Raw genomic sequence first — 23444 nt, 5'->3', positions numbered from 1 at the left:
ATTTTTTTCCTCCTAATTTCTTTCCTCCTAATGCTTTAATAATTCAAATCAACCAATCAACAGCTGCATTTCCATTACAAATGTGAGCAAAACTATGTAGATATATTCTGCTAATTTAAAAAAATGCAAAGTTTTGTGGTATTTCCATTAAATTTAATCAAAACTGCACATGAGAATGTTTGTTCATGCAATAACTGAAAACAACATGGCATCAGCCGATGTATACACATGTATCCATATTTGTGTATATTATATGTAATCAATGTTGAATTATTAAATACAAATAGATTTATAGTTAATTTCCCTCTTCAAAGGCTTAACCTGATTTTTTTTTTTTTTTTTTTTAACTATCCACAACTGGAAATTTAGATATTTATTCACAACAGTCCGTAGATCTGTGTTTTATCAGTTAGTTCATTTGGAGAAAACTAGACAAACAGATTCAGGTGTTTTTTGATCTCGACTCCAGAGCAGCGAGAAGCTTTCCGGTTCCACATCTTGGCAGAGGTACAAATTTATGAAATTACCAACATGATGGATTTTAACTGCTCCCACAATCTGTTAAAATACTTTAGGTTTCTCTGCCTAGTTACTACTCTGAAAAACATCTGAGTAAAGAGGTTGTTCCATATCAGATTTCATGTAATATCATACAGCTCTACTCATGCAGCACACCATCAGGCTGAACTTGGATCACATTCCAGCAGCGGCCATCAATACCAAACATGCATAACCCACTGGGAACTTCTAAATCACACAGTGGAAGAGTTAAGTGTTGGAGGGAGTTTGTTGACAGTGTGGATGACACCAGCAGCTGGCCCCAGGCAGCCCAGTTAGTCCTATCATCTGTAACTGTTCCCCTCACCCCATGATCAATGATCGCCGGGGACACAGTGGGATCAGCCTGACTGGGCACTATGTGGATAAATGGGAAACAGCACCGACCTTCCACCTCAGGTTTGACGAGGTCCAGCATTTGGCAGAGGCAGTCCTCGAATGGAAGGGGTTCGATAGCCATGGCCTCCAGTTTCTGACATTGATCCTCATAGAAGTACTCCAGCTCATACATGCTGAGCACCCCGTCCCCATCCAGGTCCATACAGCGGAACCAGTACTCTATGCTGGACAAGGAGAGTTAAACAAACAGCTGAGGAAAACAAAGACACCACAATCAGTGCAGCCTAAAGTCAAGATACCTGGTGTCGGTCTTCTTGTCTTCCTCAGAGATGAGGAACCAAACAAAGTCCGAGTAACTTAGCCTTCCCTCCTTAAACACCCGCCTGTCTCTGATTGCATAGACAAAGAGATGATAAATACCTGTAGCGTTGATTCAAATTCCATCTTCTACTGAAGAAAATGATTCCTCACCTTGTAACTGTTCCTGAGAAGATCCTTTCAATCATTTTCTGAGAAATGGCTGCAAAAATAAAGCAGAGTAGCTTCTTACAACTGAGCTCTCTGTTTCCGTACTTCAACTAAACACATGCAACCCATTCTCTTTCTATCCAATTTAGTTTTTGAGACGGCACAATAACTCATGTTGGTCATCCCTGTGACCGCACGGTGTTGGAAACTGTTCCAGACATGGCGTCATTGAGGAGGACTATATATGCTGCTGTCTTATTGATCATGTGTCTTTTTCCCACTCGAACCATAAGATGGAAATATGTGGTATAAAACGAGGGGAGATTCATCTATTTTATGGGGTGCTCATCAGGAGCAAAAACGATCCAAATAAGCCTTCTTATTGGTACATTTAGCATCTGGAGAAACAATAACGCCCTTAGTGGAAAGATTGTAATTTTAGGTAAATAAACTGATTGATGGCCTGCTGGTCGCTGATCTCCGGTTACGCACCTTGGTCATTGTGCCGCATCAGGTCTCTCTGGTCGATGTAGAGGTCATGATCGGTGTCCAGCTCCCAGAACTTGCAGTAGATCACATAAAAATGCTCATAGGAGAAGAATTCTGTCAGCTGGTTCACATCTTCCTCCTGCTCCAGCAACGCCACATTCTGTCGCACAGGAGCAAAAATAAATGATGGAGGAGCTGTCTTCTCATGTGACATTTAAATCAAAGTAAAGTGCTTTTCTAAATAATTATTAAAGAAATCCTAATATCATAAATGAATAAGAGTAAAACAATTCTTATTCATAACTCTAATGTTTCTATATGGAAAATTATTTGTTTCAATAAAACCAAATCAATCTTTTTTTTAACTGTCATTCTTGGTAATAGACCAATAGAAAGCCTCCCCACTAAGAGCCATGATGGTGGTATCATGTTAGGGGAAGACCTTTTCTTTCCAATGGGAGCTGGATGGAGCTTAGGAGAAATACTGGAGATGGAAACTCGTTCAATATGGCTGAACTTCAGATTCTAGTGTCTGAATGCAAAAAAACTGTGAAGTTATACTTGAAAACATCTCAGATGGGATCAATATAACTGTATGCCCCACTTAAGTTTTTCACCCCCCCAAAAAATTAAATAAATAAACAAAAACGCTCAATTGAAATAATGCCACATAGCTTCACAATCATACAGTGCTTTTTGTTGGTCGATTACAATACACAAAATACTAGTCTAAGGTTGTAAAGAGACCAAATGTGTAAAAAAAAAAAAAAGTTGAAGGGGTTAAGAATAACTTTAGTCAGGACTTTAGAAAAAGAAACAAACAAAAAGAAAAAAAAAAGTAGCATTTACCTGAAGAAAATTACTTTTCCTGAGTTCAGAGCAGCTTATTTTTCCAGTCCATGACCGGTTCACATTGTAAAATATCCTCTGAATTACCTGAACAATAAATAAAAAAAATAAATCAATGGAGTAATCTCCTTAAATGAACACAAAAAGAGAAAAAAACCCCGATCAGTCTGCGTGTCAGAGGCTTTTTGGTCACATACTGTGGTGATATATCGCGAGTGGAAGTCTGGCGCTTCTTTTAGAAAGGCCAGGCCTGCATGTGAGTTCACTACATCCTGAAAACATAAAATACAGATGGATTACTCAGTCTTTACTCCATAAAAGGGAAAAAAATAATCTTTTCAGCTCTGAAGTTTTACAACTGAAACTTCAAATTAAACAGCTACTTTCAAAGACAAGTTAAGAAACAGCCGAGGTTTGTTTTAAATTTGTCAAAGATAAAACCCAAAGCCTGCCTGCATAGCGGTATGAGTCAATGCTAATAGAGACATCAGATGTACGTCTCCTCTTTACCACAAAGGAGCAGAAAAGACAAAGGTTATTGAGGGAAGCTTTCCAATATAAATGTCTCTTTGAAATCTTAACAGACCCAGTGAGACGGTCGAGCATAAAGATGTTTATTAGAGACTACTTCTCTCATAATGCCATAAATCAGGAAATGACTTTATTCCTAATAAACTATAGTTATACACTTATTAGAACAATTATTCATGTTTTTTCTCAATTCAGCTTCTTGGTGACCACTAAAGGAACACAGTGTTGACATAAATGCAATGGTGGCGATGAAATTAAAAGGCCTTATTCCAGGGCAGCCGTCATGCCTCTTTGACTCTTACTGGGAGAAATTAAATCATAGAAAACACATAAATCACCGGCTGTAGGAAACGGGCTGCGACAGTCAAATCTACTCCACTGCAATCCACCTTTCATTCATCAAAACGGTCAAAGCCGATTCGCTGAGAGGAAGCGTACAAATTAAACGGCATCTGTCACAGAGAATCTCTGCTGCTATGCTAACGGCTGCTCAGCTCAGACTGAAAGCTCATGCAAGCATGCATGGGAGTCAGGTGTATGGAAAGGCCAGTCTGGCACACAAAGAGCCTGCCAGATGGAATGGAAAACACACAAAACGGGTACTGAAGCTGGGCTACGTGTTTACAGATGGCCAACAACTCAATTAGAACTGGGTTCAGGTTTTTTTGTGGGATCATTTTTAAAGCTGTTTGTTTACCTTCAACAATGAAATACACAAAATCTATCTTGTAAATCTCCCTCTAATCTGCTCCTGTTTTCCATGACATCAAAAGGGTCTAGCTGAAATATATCTAACTACAGATTTTTTTAGGCAACAAGCACAGTATTTTATCGGAACATTGAGGCATAGACCAGTATGAGGTACTGCAGGCTAACAAAGAACCCGAACGACTCTCCATTCTTAAGGGCCGGAGCCGTTCATCCGGTTCAATTTTCTAATTCTGACATTTTGAATTGAAAAAGCTTCCTGGATGGGAACTCGTCTTCAAACCTGGAAACAGTCCAATAGATTTTTTTTTTTTTTTTTAACTTTTTTGGAATTATGAGAAAGAACAACACAGAGAAGCGTATCCTTATAAAAGGGAAGGAGATTGACGTTATCCAACCTTTTTACAAACTCTGAAGTGTGTGTGATTTTGTATTTAACCTTATTAGATATTTTACCCTCTGAATAAAGTCCAGGGCAAACAATAAAAAATAACAGTCACCTGATTGTTATGTGTGTAATTTAATCACAGCATAATTTCACATGTTCTGTTAAATAAACAAACTGCATCATGAAGACAGAGAAATACACCAAACAGGTCAGGGATAAAACCAAGACGTTTAAAGCAGAACAGACAAGTCTCAAAAAGTATTGATCAGTCTGTAACAGGCATCCCCAAACTCGGTCCTCGAGGGCCGCTGTCCTGCAGGTTTTAGAGGTTTCCCTGCTTTAGCACAGCTGATTATCATGATTGCAGTAGAGCTGAAGCCTGTTAATCAGCTTTCAATTAAAATCAGCTGTGCTGGAACAAGGAAACCTCTAAAACCTGCAGGACAGCGGCCCTCGAGGACCGAGTTTGGGGATGCCTGGTCTATATTCTAAGAACGGGAAGACTTGGAAATTAACCTAGAAATGACGAAAGCGTCAAGAGACTGATAATGTTGAAAGAGCTGCAGGGGCCCCGATGTTCAGGTGAAGGAGGTTGATGATGCAGCAACTTTCAGCCTCCCACTCGGCAAAATAGGCTTTCACGAAAAGAGAGAAGCCATTAATGAAACTTTGCCACAATTCATATAGGGAAGATGAAGTTCAATACTGAGCAGCTTGGCCTAACTGTAAATGATAGAGGAAAACCGATGCTGCACAGCGCTCTGATGCTATGGTAACAAATAGCAGAGACAGCATCATGCTGTGGGGAGGCTTGTTTTTTGCAGGGACACAAAATAATAATTGAAAAAGATGGGAAGATGGATGGAGCTAAACACAAGGCGAACCTGGAGAGGAGGCAGGTCTGTTTTCCTGCAGAGGGATGACCCTTAACACAGTGCCAGAATTACAACGGCTGGTTTAGATCAACATATATTCATGTGTCGCAAAGGTCAAGTCTAGATCATACCTAAATATAATCATGAATCAAAGGCAAGGCTGGAGTATTGCTGTGTGTAGACATGCAAAAACCTGGAGCTGTAAGGTAGTTCTACAAAATCCCGACTAAGGCAGTTGAATACAAATATACACCATGCACTTAAGATGTTTTCTTTGTTAAAAGTCTGGAAAACCTGCCCCCTTTTCTTTCCACAACATATTATGCATTACTTTGTGTTGTTCAATCACATAAAACTGCAATAAAGCATTAAAATGCAGAAGAAACAAGTATTCTAACATGCAGCAAGTACCTCTGCAAGGCAATATAGAAAAAACACAAATTCTCCCTTCTTTACATAAATAAGGAAGGTCTTTAAAGGGGCATGCCACAAATTAAGCTCAGTTTGCACTACCCAAACCGGGGCAATTTTGCCATCCCACACAGCCTGCTCAGCATGTATGAGTGCTTGCTTGCTTTCTCTCCCTGGGTGTGCTGCAGTCAATACCTGAAGGAATGGAATAAAGTCGTCTTGTTCCAGGTAATTACAACCAGGCTTGGCCAAGAGGTGCACAAATTTAGAAGCATCATCGTGACAGGTCTGCAGCGTTCTGGAAAAGCAAAGAGAGAACAGATGGTTACGAGGCTGCTTCCTCTTTAGCTCTAAAGCTACTTTTTTTTATCATTCAGTCAAGGCTTAACTTCTTAAACTAAAAACCACAAGTACAGAATAATACATTCTGAAATTAGAATTCTGCATCGGTGCAGGTTGATTAAGGTGCTCATGTTGGTAGAAGTAATAATTAAAGTGCCTGCGGTGGCCTCTAAACTTAGAATGGTTCAGTCATGAGCTTAAGTCAAAGGCCACATCTATCCTGCTCTCTGGAGACTTGTACATTAAAACAAGGGCATGCCTATTGCATGCAACAGCATTCAGCACACAGACACTTTTATAAAAACACCACAACATCTCTGTTTCATACAGTAAGACACTAAGTGGACGGTTCCTACACCCTACTGTGCTGTGCATATAATGCCGCTTTGCTTTGTGTCTCTCTAAAGCCAATGCTATCTGTTAGGAATGAAAAGCAAAGTGTCATAATGACCCTTCAGTGTCCATGTTCCCGGAGCGAGCTGTCATATATTGTTCAGAGGCCAATGTGTGAGCTGTTTGGCTGGGAGTGAATGACCCAATGGTCTACAGAGAATAAAAATAGCTATTGTCTTACTTTCTCCACATAGCCACAAACTTGTGTACAGAGACGAAACCCGTCCTGTCGCCTCCAGCTGAGCAGAACAATGGCATTTTCCAGTAGAGGGGACACTCACAAGCCTAAAGAGGGCGAAAAACAATGCAGAGTATGATAAGTGCCGATTATAGAGAGGGCAAGGATAAAAGAAGCGCATATGCGAGTTTAAATTCAAAACTTTTTAAAAGAGAAATAAAGCAGTATGATATAATTTACAGGTTTCCCAAAGTAAACCTAGCTGTCATTGCTCTCAGGTGCTCCTCAGGCCACTGACCACATTCCTAAGCAACACGGAAATGATATTTTCCATGGGGGTTTTAAAACCAACAAATATTCAAATCGTCGGGAGCCCAGTGGCACCAACGAAAACAATCCGCCGGTGGGCGGCTGAACCGCGACGCAACAGCTCACGTTCTCACCTTGGCTACCAGCCCCATGTCTTCAATGGTGGCCCTTTCATTTGGGAATTGTGAAAATATTTTCTCAATTTTGGAAATGAGGCCGTCGATGTTGAGGTTGGCTTGGGGCCGGCCCTGTGGGAAGTAAAACTTGGGAATGCTTTCACTCAGTGCGGTGGTTACCGGCTCCGTCGTCCTCACCTGGGCCTGAATTAGGAACAAAAAACAGAACAGGGTCAAAAAGTGTTATGCTACTAACTGATATGTCTATATGCCAACACTCCTCAGCTGGTTTCATATGTAAAAGTATCTCTTAGGATATGCAAGACCTCATCAGAAAGGGCATGTGAATACTCAGCACTCATAATCATTATCCACTTATCTGTAATAGATATTCCTTAGGCTCTAATGGTAATTATGATACATATTAAGTCATAGGTGTCAGTAATTCTTGACAACATAATCCTTTTTCTAGTTAAAAATGCTTAAACCAGGATTTTTTTTTTTGTAGCTTTTCTTAAAAAAACAAATTTATAAAAAGTAAACAGAAGAGATTAACACATTAGTTTTTCACTCTTTGTGATTTATGAAGCCCTCAGATCAAGTGGAACCCATTAAAATACTATGTTGTGAAGACTTTGACACTAAGAAAGCAATCAATAGAACATGTTTTGCCAAAAACTTTGTCATCAGTATGCTGATGTTGGATGTAAAGCCAAAGTTTCTATTATGAAATATGGCTTTTTAATAGCTATTACATTTTCTCTTAAAAAAATAGAGACTACAAAACCAAAACTAGCAATTTTGTCTTTTCATGGTTTACATGAAGCTGCCACCTGATTAGAGGCAGTGGTAAAGTAATAGCGAAAGGCAGACTTAATGATTTAATTAGCGGAGGCATGCAGTAGAGAAGGTCAATTTAAATTTCTGATATGATAAACAGCAGAGTTCTGCATTTAGAGGTTGTTAGCAACCATAAGCAATGTGCCATAAATATATCACAGCATCTGCTCAGTGTGTATGTATATATATATATATATACATATATACATATATTCAGTAAATCCTTAAATCTCTTTCAGCACAGTTTTCCTAAAAAGCAAAGAATAGCAAAACAGAGGAACTAGGTCATCAAGTTTATCATTTGACTTTGTGTGTTTTACAACCTGTTGTCGAGCACAATTGACATAAAACGTTAAGTTTCAAAGTACACTTGTTGTTAACAAACAAAACTCTATAATAACTCAGAAGGTAAACAGCACCAACACCAGAAAGTCAACTCTGGATACATGTTATTTTATCAGGCTAATAGAAAACGAGGGAAATAAAGCCAGCTATGAACAGAACCTGCGGCAAACAGTTTTACTTTTGTTTAGAAAAAGAGCCCACATAAATTCAGCATTACCTTGTTTAATCCAAGTTGATTTTTTTTCTTCAAAAAAAAAAAAAAAAAAAAAATGAAAAACAATCCACTGGACTTTGTTTCCAAGTTTAAAGACATTTCGCTTCCCATCCAGGAAGCTTTTATCAATTCAAAATGTCAGGAATAGCTTTTAGTTCGAGGTTTTACTTTTCTTCCAAACTATCAAATCATCTTTATACAAGGCAAAAATAGGCCATATTATTTTCCAGTTATTTTAATTTTTTTATAAATCAAAAATGGTAGAAAGTTTTATGGCTGTATAAAAAGACTCAAATATACCCTGATGTTCTAAAAATACCACTTATTTCTAAAAAGTCTGTTGGTAGAGATGTTCTGGTACCATTTTTTCTAACCCGATACGATTCAGATGGTTGTGCTGCGAGTATTGGCCGATACCGAGTATCGATACCAGTATGTTACAATAAAAATATATAATCATACTACGCCTGCATGACTGCGATATGGTTATCATTGTGGTAAGGCCTGGCTGAGGTTAAACCCCTGATTAGAAACATGAATGAATACAGCAGATTTAAATCATTTATTTTTTTAAATAGAACATTATAAAAAAACACTAGTAGTAATAATAAAAGGAGGCTCCATCTCAGGTGTCAGGTGATCAGCTCTTCATCCATCTGAAACAGCAGGTGGAAGCACATCGCCACTGTTTAAAGAGCGGCACAGAAGAACTGTGTCAGAACCAACGGGTCTAACCAGTGAATAGATTCCTATTTTAAATTATATGGTATCGGATTGGTGCCCTGCGATGGACTGGCGACCTGTCCAGGGTGTACCCTGCCTCTCGCCCATTGACTGCTGGGGATAGGCACCAGCACCCCTCGCGACCCCACTTTGGACAAGCGTGTCTGGACTGCAATACTCACCAGTACCGATGCCAGCATTGTCCCCATTCCCATACTGGTATTGCAAACGGAACAATGCTACAGGTTAGCAGATCACATTGCATTGATGAACAAAGAGCTGTGGCTACCAACATAGTCTCTCTACCTGCTCTTGTGAGCAGAATGTGAATATAGGTTAAAAAAGACAATCTATTTATTATTATTGGATACCTAGATTCATTCAATAGCTTCAACAAAGGATTTAAAGTTTTCCATTTTAGTGGATAGGAGTTTTTTTTATCATATTCCACAAAAGCTTCATCCTGAGGAAAGGATTTAGCCTCTCAGCTTATGAAGGCCGAGCTAGGCTAAGCTAGGTTGGTCATAGCTAGTGCTGCAACTAACAATTATTTTGCAAAGGGATTATTCTGTTGATAATTATTTTGATTAATCAACCAATCTGATAGCAAAAGGTTCCTTAAAGAATACTTTTTTTTTTTTTTTATTAAACCAAGTGAAAATAAAGCTTTTCCACTTGAGGAGTTCTGTTAGAGGATATTGACAGACCAAAAGATTTTTATCTTAAATGAAAAATACTGTATATACCCCTTATTTTTATTTTGGTATAATTGCTGCTCTAGGTGGGTTGCTGTGGGCTAAAGACACATTTTAGAGTCTCTACACTCCAGTTAACTTTTATTCGATTAATAAATTAGTTGACGATTATTTCAAAAGTCGATTATCACAATTAATTTGATTAATTGTTTCAGCCCTAATCATAAGACTGACTCATTAAAGCTTGCAATTAAAAAATTTTATGGTTACGGTTTAAATCCTGGGCTCCCCCTGGTCCTAATTTCAAATAGGCAAGACAAAAAAACAGATCAATAATTATCAATATTGACTGATATGATAGATGTATATTCTAATAAGAATTTCAGTTTATTAAACAGCCCTAAAATAACCTAATCAGTCTCTGTTTTTGGAGGTTATGATCGGTTCTTTCTTTAGCAGATCGTCACTGTGTTTCTTCTTCTGTGTTTCTGGTAAACAATTCAAATAAACTTCAAATAATAGAGCAACAGACGCGCCTTTTATATTATTTCACTAGAGCAATACATTAAATCATTATTCTAAAATAGACCATCTGAAAATAATCCACATTTTAGACCAGATTAGTAATTAGAACATGTTATAATCTAAGCAGTGGTCTTATACCTCCTTTTGTCAAAATATGACACCCCAAATCCTTTTTTGGACTTTTCCAAAGCTGTGAAGATATCTAATTATAAAAATCCTTTATTTGCACCAGGAAATAAAATCTTGGTGGGTTAATAAAAGGTGAAGCCACTGAACTCAACTCCCCCCAGCCAGGCCTGTGTACGATGAGTCATGTTTTTACACTTCACACTAATAACTGTTGTACAGAAGAACTCTGTTTAAATCTCCTGAGGACAGAGATGTGATATTACTGTTAGCCGGCATCAGGGTGAGAATAACCCAACGATGAAGGGTGAGCTTTAAACCTTGCAGTAATCCATTGGATGATTCTGATAATGTTTCCAGTGCTCTGCTGGATTATTGTAAGATCAGTGCTGTTGTTTATGTTACAACAATAATGCAGGTTTTCCGATTGGTACGCCAAAGTATGAGGACTGGTTGCTGATCATGATAAGCTTACTTTAATAGAAGACAAAGCAGTAACCAGCATGTTTTCTTTTGATCTCTTAGAGCAAATAAACAGATACCTGTTCTGTTAGTTGGTCAGTTTGTCTTTTAAAGTGTTATACATCTTTGCAACTTGAGAGGGAACAAACTGATTAAACAGAGATCATAAATCTGTTTTTTTTTTTTAGATTGGTCTTTAGTGATCAGCAGTTCAAACACTAAGTGTTAATATTTCTCCTGTTTCAATAAATGAGCTAAATAAACTCCCACCAAAACAGCATTTCAAGCAACAGTGTGTAGTCTGTGGTGCTTGGGAACAAATGCATTAATAAATCAATAAGGATTGTCTATCTTCTGCGTTTTCTATTGAACTCAAAACTTCTATTTGCATTGAAACAAACCAAAGCAACTTTTTCACCTAATGTTTTAGTGGTTAGAAAAGAAAAACAACAACAAAGACAAAACTACAACCAGTCAAATCCAGAATCCATTTTTTTTACTGTGGTTGTCCCCATTTCAATGGGAATTACAAACAGATCTCAGCATTATCATCATCATAATCAGAAGGTAATCATAATCTTAATTCAAAGTCAAACCAAATTGAAACACATTTTTAGAAAAGATGGAAGCCATGTAAACATCAATGATGAAGACAAAGAGTTAGTAGGAATTTTGCAAAGGGAGCTATGAGATAAAACTACTAAAATCCTTATTTGGCAGAAACAAAAAGAAAAAAAATGAGCGTACCATTTGAATCATATCATGACAGCTGAAACACAGTCAATGTAATGTTGCACTATTAAAGCAGCTTGCATCCAACATGTTACCCTCTGTCATAATCTTTAAAACCAAGGCCCATTTGCTTGACAGATATTTACGAGTAAATCAATCTGTGACTGAGTGATAATGAAAAAAACAGACCCACAATGCATCTTGTTAAGATGTAAAATTAGGCCTCTGATGTTTGCATTGGTCCGTCATCAATAAAGCTTTCAACAATAACTTAATAAAGCCTTTAGATTCTAGCGCTGGTTCAAAAGATGCTCGTAAACCACAAGTGATAATCTGCTTATTTTATCCTGACAAATGACAAATGCTGCTGATCCTCTGCTTGTCAGTGCTCTGTGTTGGTATCAGCCATGGCTATAAAAGGACATAAACATCTCCCGTTGCCCTGTGCTGTCCTCTCTCTCTCGCTTTCACGCTTGCAGTGCTCTTGAGCACAACTGTTAAGCCACATGACATTTTGCACATTCAAAATGATGTGGTCTGAACAGAGAGAGCTGAACACACTGTACCACAGAAAAAACGTAATCAAGAATAAAATGTCATTCAAGTTTGAATGGACAAAATTAATCCTCGTTACCAAAAAAACTCCCATAAAACTGTTAAAGTAATTCATGATAAAAGTGAAACAAACAGAGAAAGTTTAACCACTCCGTTTCAAAAGGCAAACAAGCAACAGTTTCTGAATATTAGGACAGGAAGTTGAATACGCTGATAAAAAACACCTGCCTGTCCTTGTTGGAAGGCTTTGAGCCTCTTCTTGAACCGAGAAGGCAGAACAAAGTCACATCCACGTGCCAGGAGAGCCAGCTCCTTCCTAAGGTCGGGATCCTGACGTAGAGACAGCTCCCTCATCCTCATCTTTGCTCCAGACAGGATGGGGCAATCACAAAAACACACAAAAAAAACACTCAATCCAGCGCTACCCTCTGGGCTGCACAAACCAGAGGCAGTCTGCACTGTCAGGTCCACCACAGTGGAGGCTCTTCTTTGGGTATGTCCCTGTGATTGTCCTCTGTCACACTGGGAGCTTCTTAATGCAAGGGAGCAGCTGCTACTGTGACATTCCCTCCCATTCCAGATCCGGTGCTCGCAAAAATCTCAGCTCTGCCTGCTGTCCCCAACTCTACCTAGTGTGCACGTACACACATGCGGACGGGTCAGGGAACTCTTGCTTCAAAGCTGTTTGAGAGATAAGAAGTGACCGGGTGCATGTGTGTAGGACTCACTTGGACTGTTTGTAAGATGGGAGGGGTGTGAGCGGTGGATCTGCCCTTTCCAGTTTACATTCCTCCATGCTCATGGAAGGTTATGTAAAGAGACGGACCTGTTGCTGCCTACAGTATTCAGAGATCAATTAGAGGTGCGGGGGGCACCTTGATATTAGAATATATCGCTACATCATGTCTAGTGATGAGTTTATGCACACAAAAATTAGGAGAAACCCAGCCCTAGGTAGGACAGGTTTCAAAAAGATGAGAAAAAGGTTTTGACAAAACACCATTTGACAAAACAATTCCTTAAAAAAAAAAGTTTGTAATGAAAGCTACAAATAACTAAAATAAAATCTGGATTAAACCGCTGCTAAAAAAAAAGCAAACAAAACTCCAGCAGTGAAGGTAAACAAGTAACACAAGGAAAGTAAATGATGTAGGGTTAATTATTCTGAGACAAAGGGGCTGTGGGTCTAATGATAAACACCTATAAATCACATGTATTACAAAGTATTTAACGTTCCATCTTTGTGATTTTTGTTTTGCCTTCCCTGTGCAAGCTTGAGCTGCCTGTCATTCCAGGTCTTATTATAGTTGATGGGCAATCGAGGGGTGGAGGGGGGCTGGGATGGCATGTCAAACTCAAAGAATGATTACCAACCTATTAAAAGCAACACCAAACACTGTTTGGGCAACCCAAGAAACTAGATATGGGGAAACTAGGTGGTATCTTTAGTCCTTAAACAAACATCCACTTCCAGTTTTCGCTGCCCTGGTATGATGCTAAATTCACCCGAGCTTCAGAAACATCTAGATTCATCAGGTGAAATTAAATGTTTTGTCTAATTTTTCATGTGTCTGTGCATACACACAGGGCCCCTTGAGTACATTGACGGCCACTGCGAGCAACATCAGATGTGCATGCTGAGGCAACACCAATATTAAACCTGTAATAAACCCGGGATCATAGACAGCTACATCCTTTATTAAAATAATAAGAGATAACAGAATCAATTTCCATTAGTTTACTTTTAATATAATTTTTTGGCCAACTTCATATAAAAAAAGACAAAAAAACAAAACTTAAAACACTTGATCATGAGATGCTTATTCTGTTATATGTAAGAGTCCTGCTCTGGAAGAAATGAGACTTTACACCTTTCAGACATAACTTTTTGTTCACATGAAGACATTCACATTTTGCACAATGACGTGTGCTGAAGCTTCTGTTTTGGTATAAATTCCTCTAACTCTTTCTAGATTTTTTTTAAATCTGTTTTTAGTAAAAGCAGGCCATGAATAATATGCATGAATAATAAAATATTAATTAATAATAAGGAATATTAAGTAATGTCAGAATATGAACATTTCGGAGTTAAGTTTTAAATATTTTTTCACGTTTTTCCTTCTCCTTGAACAAATATGCCCACTCCAGATGGTTTCTGGATGCTGTTTAGATATAATTCATTAACTAAATCATCTTTCAAAATCAGCACCAGATGCTTGAAATCCATCCCCAAGCTGTGAGATCTCCTTTAGCTATTCACATCTAAGTGCTTAGGTAACCATGACTGAGAACAGGGTTTATACAGGAATGAGTAACTGTAACTCTAATTTAATGCTTTTTAATGCTCTTTTAAAGCTCTTAGAAATAATTTTAATGCCATCAACAAGTACCCATTAATCTCATATATATATGTGTAAATAAACACATGGAACCAGTTATATCTGATATATCTGAAGAAATAGTTTTATAAACTTTTTTTTTTAATAAAACATTTTAAATGCCATTATAATCACATTTAATGAATTTTAATGCCAATTAAGGCCTTATTTAAAAAAATTATAATTTAATGATTTTAATTATTTTTAATGACCTGCGGAAACCCTGGAAAATCTGTAGATTAGCCTCCGTTTTCATTTTGTGCATGTACTTTAATTTACTAACATAAAAAAATTCACATGAAGCATTGCGCTACACTGAACATACAGGTCTTAAACTGTGTGCATGTTAGATGGTGGGGCTGTTACAAGCTGGTGACTTTCATTATTCTGGAAGCTTAGACTGATGAATAATTTGGATCGCCACATATACCTCTATCTGTTGGATTATTTATTTATGCAACTCTAGCGCTCTTTGATACACTAAAAAAAGGAAATTTGCTTAACTTTTTTTAAAAAAAGAAACTGACATTTTATTAACCATACACAGATACAATTCTTAAATGTATTAAACTGATTTGGTATTGATATTTGAAACTGGGATTGAAGAGTAGATCTAACGCCAGAGCAGCTGATTGAAAAATGTAACACCAGCTTGCACATGTCAGACGCGACGCTATGAGTTCAAACGAGAAAGTGAAAATAAATGTTCCCATTTTGTCTATATTACAGATGAAATTCATCATCATCATCATTTATAGAGCACTTTAAAAAAAGCTACAGCTGAAAATAAAAGTGCTGAACATAGCTTAAATCAATTAAACACAGTAAAAGAATAAAATACAGCACAAAAATGCAAAATAAGGCAACAATAAGTCACAACAATTTAGTTGAAATTCAGAGTAAAAAAAAAAACTTTTGTGTCATGTATTTTCATTGTTGGATTTAAGTTGAAAAAAAAATGTTACATGGATTCAAAATTATACAAAAAAGAACGTTAAATTGGTCTAATTGATTTTTCAGTTTATGTGGGATTTAATTTTATGGGCTGCATAGATTTTCTCGTGCCGAGAATGCTTGAGCAGTGCGCAACTGAGCATCTTGGAGGGAACACTGTTCAGAAATTGCGTTTAAAAAAAAAAAAAAAAAAAAAAAAAAAACATTTACAGGTAAAGGGTGATTCTTCTAATAATAAAACAAATACCTGTGAATTCTACAGTAACTTATATCAATAACAAGCTTTTACTTTTTACTCTCTCCTCGCAAAGAAAAACTAAAACCTGATTTTTTTTTTTGTTTTCCTGTGCAAATCTTAATTACTATCCACCAACCCTGACACTTTGCATCCTTTAACAGTTATATGTATGAAGGCAGCCCATATTGCAACCATCTCTTAAATAAAGATGGGGAAAAAAAATGTATCTGGGACTGCATCGTGATTTTCGGCTGCCCCATATAATATTGATCTTTCAGTTCCTAATATTGATAAAAAAAACAAAAAAACAAAAAAAAACATATCTAAACCATTGAGGGAAAATAAGCTACCTCTGCATCGCCACTCTGATGGTGCCATGGAGCCCTTTAGTTGTGCAGCACAGCTCCATTTCTGCAGCTGAGGCAGTCACAGTGGGAGGCGTGGACTGACTCAGAACACGGTTTCTGATAAACATATATAGCACTTGCTTCTTGCTTTTTTATCCATACATTTAGTTTTGATAACTGCTGGGTAAAATATATATTGATATTGCAATATCGTGATAATATCGCATCGTTACCCAAGTATCGCAACACGTATCATATCGCAATACGTATGCCGAGACTCACCCCTACAAATGAGCACCCATGCTTCCTAAGGAGGAGAGACTAACATAAAGTCAGTGACTCAAAAGAATCTTCTGAACTTTCCTTGATAATTTCTTGCAAACTGACATGATTTTATAAAAACTAGTGCCATGCATTTCATAAAACTGAAATTGAAATGCTTATCTCTTATCTGATGGCAAATTTTAGGCAAAAAAGTGTCCTGTTTGTGTGGTAAATTACCTTGAAATCGCCTCAGTTGTCCAATTGAACAATATACACGTATCAAATTAAAATTAAATTGGAAAACAATACAAACAATTTTTTAAATTTTTTTTATTGTTATAAAACTATGTTTTTTTTGTCTCCAATATGGAATAAACTGAGTTTGAAATATATAAGATAGGAGGTGGCACAACAGCATGTGATGGCGATTAGAGTTTAACCTCCTTATGGGATTATATTAGCGTTTTCCCTTAAATCACGAGGATGGGGAACCTTTAGCAATCGATCCAAACCACAAATCACCAACAGACCGTCAAAGCTGCTTTAGTCAGATGGATCAATTTACAAAAAACAAAAACAAAAACTCACTGATTGCAGCATGTGTGTCTAATCTGTAAAACCCTGCAGTAAATCTGATTTGTACACAAACATGTGTCTGGTCATCTTCACCATTACACAACAGCTAAATTATAAAAAAATGACTAGCAAACAAAGACTAGTGTGAGCTGGCTTAAACTGGAAAATCATTAGTAGCTCATTTTCATATAACAGTCAAATGTATCTGTAGTAAACAAACCATTTTATATAAAAGCTTAACTAAGAAAAAATAAAATCACATCAAAATAGCTTAAAGACACAAAATCACTTGATTTCCTGATGTATAAACTCAAGATGGACTAGAACCTCTACTAAAGATTACTAAATTAAATATAACTGTCAATAGCAGCAAATAGGAGAATTGATCGCTTTAATTATATAGCTTTACTAACCTAATTGCCCCACAGTGATGAGTTACATATTAAGCTATATCAGGAGTTACATCATGAGTAAGAACACTCCTGCTGCTTCATATGCTTGACAGGGATTAGAAACATAATGTGAAAATGTGCCAAACATATAGGCCTGATTTACTGGTAACACGATAAACTCTTTGACTGACGGCAGCAAGGTTGCCAACGTCTACAGCATGATGTAAGCAGATCAACCATCTTGCATAAGCATACAAGTAACGGCGCAGTCACACTGCGGAACGCATGCCGAAAAGTCTACGACGCTGCTCAGCAGAAGAAGAGGACCATTGATGCTAAGTTAACCTTCCTTAGGTTTATTACCCACAAGAAATATAGCTGATAAGAGGATGGTCTAATCTGCCCAGAGGATACTGGGAATAATATCCAGAGCAATTCTTTTCTGAATTTTTTTTTCTCTATTTTATTAATGATAGGTAACAACAAATTGTTTATTTATAATCAATTTGTAATTGAACTCATCCAAATTTCAAGATAACAGGCCCTTTTGGTGTTCTAACCCAATAAAGATGGTCTAGTTTTTCCTGATCAATGTGAATCTGAATGTGAAATCTGACGCCAACTTCCTCATAATACAGGAACCAGCCGAAAACTGAACCGAATGACAGTTTACGCATCTATTTGATTCATTTAAACTGTATATCAGATTCAGCACTATGAATAAAACAAATTGAAAATAAATACAAGAATAACACAGAAAAAAAAAATCTTAAGTGAGAAAATAACAGCTAGCTTAAAATATACAGTGTAGATTTGGGAGGGTGTTTCATCCCGTCTCCCATTTTATGTCTGCAGTTACAGAACATAAACATACGTACCTACTGCTAGTTATTTCCACTCTGGTTTAAAAACCACTTTCTAAAGATGTCCCCTCCTGACACACAAATATGACAAAAACAAAAGCACTTGCAAGAAACTGAAAGACGCCACGCCCCCCCCCTTTGAAAGACATGCGACAGATAACCTGATCTCCGAGCTCCTGCTTGTAACAGCAGCTATGCTGCTAGTTAAAAAAAGTCAGAGGTTGAAAAATGTGTTATTATAGACAGGTCTAAGAAAAGCTGTTTAAAATGCATCACTGGCACCGCAGTATGAACTGTAGTCACAAGACGGGTATACAAGTCGAGCTAAAAGGAAGGAAAGCCAATCTTTATAGAGACCTTGCATTTACTGTACATGCTTTGATTAAACAATCTACAACCACCTATCCTGAAGATGTAAAGAATCTAATAGAGGCAGTATAAAAGTAAATTAAGCAGAGGATGAATGCACTGCCACACCTCATCTCTCAGCCAAAGTTCTGGGTATCTAATGCCAACACAAGGGAACCAAGGCTATCTTTATCAGTGTCTGATGTCAAAGTCAGAGCAGCTGTTCCAGCCGGCATCGGTGTGACATAAATTGAATTTTTGAGTAATCCTTTAAAGAATGTCTCTGAATGCTGGAATTTATTTTTGTTGTCTTAAAATAGAAGTATCACACCCATCCTGCATCAGGATCTCGTCGACGGCGAGTGACACAGAGCAGCTGTAAAACATGGCACATCAGAGCAGAATACGGTACTGTCCAACAGCTGCTTTACAATTATCTCTGGTGAGAGGGTATTGGGGCTAAAGGTTATGGGGAGGAGGGGGTGTGAAAGCATGCAGTCACACAGACTGCTCCTGATTAAATTCATTAAACCCTTTAGTAAAGTTTCCAAGCAGTGCAGCTAGGAGATGGAAAAGAAACCTATTCTAACAAAACAGATTTGTGAAATCAGCTCATCACTTCACAATACAAGCTCCTGTACTGGTCTTCCAGACAGAGAGAGAAAACACACAATCAGCTAATAACTACATGAATGTTAACTTGTGCCCATCTTTAGCATGTCAACATATGGGTAATCTTGTGAAGGACGTACACCCAGCTGCCTGACCGTCTCTGCGTCATCACACTCACTCAAGTTCAAAGTTCAATACGAGGACAAAACCTCTTTATCAGATATTAGAATCTTTTTTGGTTAACTAACTTTTCCTGCAAACCCATATTTATAAGTATTTATAATAAGGGCTTAGATTTAACAAACTATGATCTATAACAAAGGGAGTAACCTGAGCAAAATAGGTAGGGTGGGGTCAGCAAACTATTATTCAGTTAAAGGAGAGGCCGTGCAAATTGTAAAAGTATTTGATTGATATCTAAAACATAGACCCAAACAAGAAAGCTCTTTGAATCCCATAATTGCTGTGAGGTTATCAGCAGCCTCTTGTGGCCAGCAGGAGAAAGTAAAAATCCATTAGAAAATGACAAGTGTACAGCACAATAAACACATCCAGGGTTATTTTGGAAAGTATGCAGGCGTGTCTCTGCAGCTGCACCTATTACTTCCATGAAGTCATGGAATAAAACATTGTTTTTAATTCTACTTAAAGTACAAATATAGCACCATCCAGTGCATTGGAAAACTTTTTTGTTAGGGTAGTAGCTCCAGTGTACCTTTATGAGGCACAACATCATGCATACTGATGGGTCAACTGTTAATGTGGGAAAATAATTGCTTAAATGAAAACTTTACAATCATTCAAAACAGCAAAATGTATCAAATATTCTTTTAAGAAAACATACATGTATAGATTCAACAAGAAAATATTAAAACTATTGAATTAATTAGTTTATTTTGAATATTTAAACTTTAAACTATATATAATATAAAACTGTATCACAGGCAATTATTTTGCATCGGAATATAATTTAACCGCAGTTTTTAGGTCACAGATATTGTAGTGTAAAAAAAATAACAGTAGTAATGATTAAAGGGGGTTGCTTTTATCACTGTTGAGGCAGTTTGCCCCCCCAACAAAAACAAAGATGAGGGGTTTCTTAAGCTCACATATGTTCTCCTTTTTGTTAAAATGTGATAATACAAAAACAAATGACACAGAATCTGAGGGCTGGGATGTACAGATTCAAGTCAACTCTGATTCCACCTTTTCATTCAAATAAACTGTGTGACATTCATGCATAACTGTATATTACCTCTAATTCTCTTGTTAATTAAGCCGTTTTTCTTAATAATTACAGAGACAAGTAGTGGCTTAGTAACTCAAATGATAAATATGCTATAATATAAATACCTTTGTGTTAACCTAGACAACAGAATCCACTGAAGACGCAACTGTGAAGCCGTTTACAAAAAGGGACAGAGCAGACTGCACGTCCTAAAGAAGCTTATGTAGGTGTTCAGCGTTTACAATAAGATGCTACATATCTTCTATCACTCTGTTGTGGAGAGTGTGATCTCTTCTGCATCATCTGCTGGGGTAACAGCATTAGAGCTAATGACTTAACAAATCTCAACAAGCTAATAAAGAAGCCTCTGTTCTCTGTTTTCCAAAAAGGATTTCTTAATTTCCTAACAAAATGAACAATATAATTAGCAACAGTGAGCATAGTGAGTATATATCCCATGCGCCTTTTTGTTCCTTTGGCATTTGGCACCTTCTTCTTCTCCTTTGACTATTTAAGCTGATGTAACAAGGAAATTTCTCCTCTGTGAGACCAGTAAAGTCAATCAATTAATCACCTTCTTCATCAGATTGTTAAACAACAACCAAGTGTCTTTAGTAAGAGGCTTCTCCAGATACGGTTTAAGATAAACCACTATCAGTACATACAAAAACTTGCTGAATCCCCGTAAAAAAAAAAAACAAAAAAAACTTAGTTATTACATTTAATTTTCCTTTGAGAAAATAAGTATTTTTGAATTTAATGATATTAAGCTGCATGTCATATTCTAAAATCCTGAATGATTGCTATGATGGGAAATAACTCTCCATAACAATAATAATAAAATGAACTTTGAATGACCTGTTTCCGATATAAAATATACACACCAGTCAAATAACCATATTTCTATACAGCAGAAAACAGGCTGTTTGACAAATAAACAACTCCTATCTAATGTTTAGGTCATCTGTAAATAATATCTTACTTAGAAAAGGAGAAGATATTAACTCAAAAGAAGGGGTAACCTGATTCCTCAATATATTATCAATGTTGTTTTCCAGGGCCATGTTGTCTCAGTTATGAATGATGCTTTCCCAGAGTTTATTTGAAATAGTCGACAACTAATGCGGATGCAGATCAACAGACAGAAAGTGTTTCGCTTTTGTCTATCTTGAAAATCAACCCCAGAATGAGTTGATAGAGAAGCTACTAGGTTTCCCAACTGCAGCAGCTACTCCTGTGAGCAGAACATGACACATGGAAGGATGGACGGAAACAGCTTCAAATTATGACAAGTATGAAAGCAAAAGAAAGAAATGTCAGTAGAGAGGAGCTTGTGTTTGGAAATGATAAGAATGCCCTGTTTTCATCTTAAACCTTGACTTGGATTAAAAGCTATAGGTTACCTTTTTGGTGCTGACAGACCTCCGTAGTTGTCTTCCATTGGGTCCTGTTATTCGTGCATTGCTGCTACTGCGAGAAGGCAGGGTGCTGTTAGGCGAGGGGCTTGAAGAGGCACCAAGTGGAGCAGGTTTCTTCTCTGTAAGGTTCTTCTGCGATGCAACGTTGTTGTTCTCGTTAAAACTCAACGACCTTTTGTCCTGTGCTCTCCCACTACCCAAGCTGTTATACTGTCCGCTTTTAATTAGATCAAGGCCATATTTGAGGGCGGACTGTGTCCCAGGATCACTCAACCAGTTGAAAAACAGCTCGTCAACCTTTAATTTAAGAACCGGTTGGAGGACTTGTGGGGACGGCATCTTGGTGACTAGTTATTTCTCTGACGGACGTACCTGTGTGGGAGGGAAAGTAGCATCAATTTATAAGAAAAACACCCATAACTTCAATAGAACAATAAGCATAAATGTAACTCTCTGCCTTAAATGACACATATCTGTGTCACTTGCCAGCAGTATCGAATTTAAGCGCGAACAGTCAATCTATATTGGCCCACAGGCAGAAAGTAAACATGAGCCTATATTTGACACACTGATCATTCAAACCCTATTTCCGAACACAAAAATACTTAAACGTCTCTCCTTCTCAATTAATCTGTCACGGAAAGTATAAATAAACACTCGCCATCTTGAAAATGTGTATATCTATGTTGCGACTTGGCGAAAAACTGTCAGTCAGTTAGCCACATAGCTTTGACATGCTAATGCTACCTAACCAAACATACAAACCTTACTGTAAGCGGACGACAGAGCGAAACGTCCTCGTGTCTCATGGCTCTACGCTTCCTTCATGAGCGACACTTCATGTGCGGCACATCAGTTTGAGCGACTCTAAAAAAGACCAAAGTAGAGCGATGGCTCTGGCGCTATTTCGTAAATGTAAATCACAGAGCAAATAACTTTTGAGATCGCGTTCCCCTGGTAACCACTTTGAACTATCGCGAGAGTTTCGAACCTTTCGTTTCTGGCAGTGAGAATTCCGACAGTTTTTTGGGATCTCAGCTTTCGGATCACTCGTAGGAATCGGATCTTTGGGCTTCCAAGTGACCCACCTGTTATTCTTTGGAGACGTGTGTTTTAATTTAAATAGTATTTGAGAATCTATGCATACAAAATACTCAAGTAACAATCGTAAACTTTATATTTAATAGATCAGAATCAGAATTAATTTATCAATCGCTTGCAGGAAATTCCTTTCTTGCACTGCAAGCGTTTAAAGAAGTACAATAGAGAAAAATAAAATTATAATATAATAAGAGAGAATAAAATAAGTAAGTAAAATAAGTAAATTAGAACCAACGCAGCAAAATTGCACACTTCCCATACAAACAGTGTAGAATCAGATACACGAATAAAATTATATAAGGGTAAGAATAAAATAAGATAAGGATCTAAGTATATACAATCAACAGTATTTACAATTTACAATGCTGCTTAGTACCTAAATTACTATTATTACCATACCATACCAAATTTATTTATGAAGAACTTTCAACACCCAAAGGCACAAAGTGCTATACACTGTGTGCGAAATACCTGTCAATATTTGGGGGGGTCCTCATCTCCCGATTGTTAAGCAATACCGACCTAAATTTTCTCAATATGCAGTAGGCCGATAA

General features: G+C 37.3%; 1 protein-coding gene across 4 annotated transcripts in view; it reads right to left on the bottom strand.

Moving 5' to 3' along the window:
- Positions 1-22752, bottom strand: part of LOC107099188 (serine/threonine-protein phosphatase 2A regulatory subunit B'' subunit beta-like) — a 28772-nt gene extending 6020 nt beyond the window's left edge. For 2 of the 4 annotated variants that reach the window (XM_015397217.1, XM_015397219.1), the window contains exons 1-11: positions 22555-22752; positions 21775-22161; positions 6973-7158; positions 6533-6636; positions 5812-5914; positions 2901-2975; positions 2704-2790; positions 1858-2014; positions 1369-1417; positions 1197-1286; positions 946-1121 (exon numbers count right to left, since the gene is read on the bottom strand). In XM_015397217.1, the coding sequence (XP_015252703.1) occupies positions 946-1121; positions 1197-1286; positions 1369-1417; positions 1858-2014; positions 2704-2790; positions 2901-2975; positions 5812-5914; positions 6533-6636; positions 6973-7158; positions 21775-22128 (1381 nt within the window). In that variant the 5' untranslated portion in view covers positions 22129-22161; positions 22555-22752. Of the gene's footprint in view, positions 1-945; positions 1122-1196; positions 1287-1368; positions 1418-1857; positions 2015-2703; positions 2791-2900; positions 2976-5811; positions 5915-6532; positions 6637-6972; positions 7159-12399; positions 12867-21774; positions 22162-22554 lie in introns of those variants that run through there. The other 2 variants (XM_015397218.1, XM_015397220.1) reach the window with 2 other exon arrangements.
- Positions 22753-23444: the final 692 nt, after the last annotated feature.

This window comes from Cyprinodon variegatus, unplaced genomic scaffold, assembly GCF_000732505.1.
Source record: "Cyprinodon variegatus isolate N-32 unplaced genomic scaffold, C_variegatus-1.0 Scaffold844, whole genome shotgun sequence".
Classification (NCBI taxonomy): Eukaryota; Metazoa; Chordata; class Actinopteri; order Cyprinodontiformes; family Cyprinodontidae; genus Cyprinodon; species Cyprinodon variegatus.
Note: the sequence above shows the minus strand (reverse complement) of the source record. Positions and strands in the feature narration are given on the sequence as shown.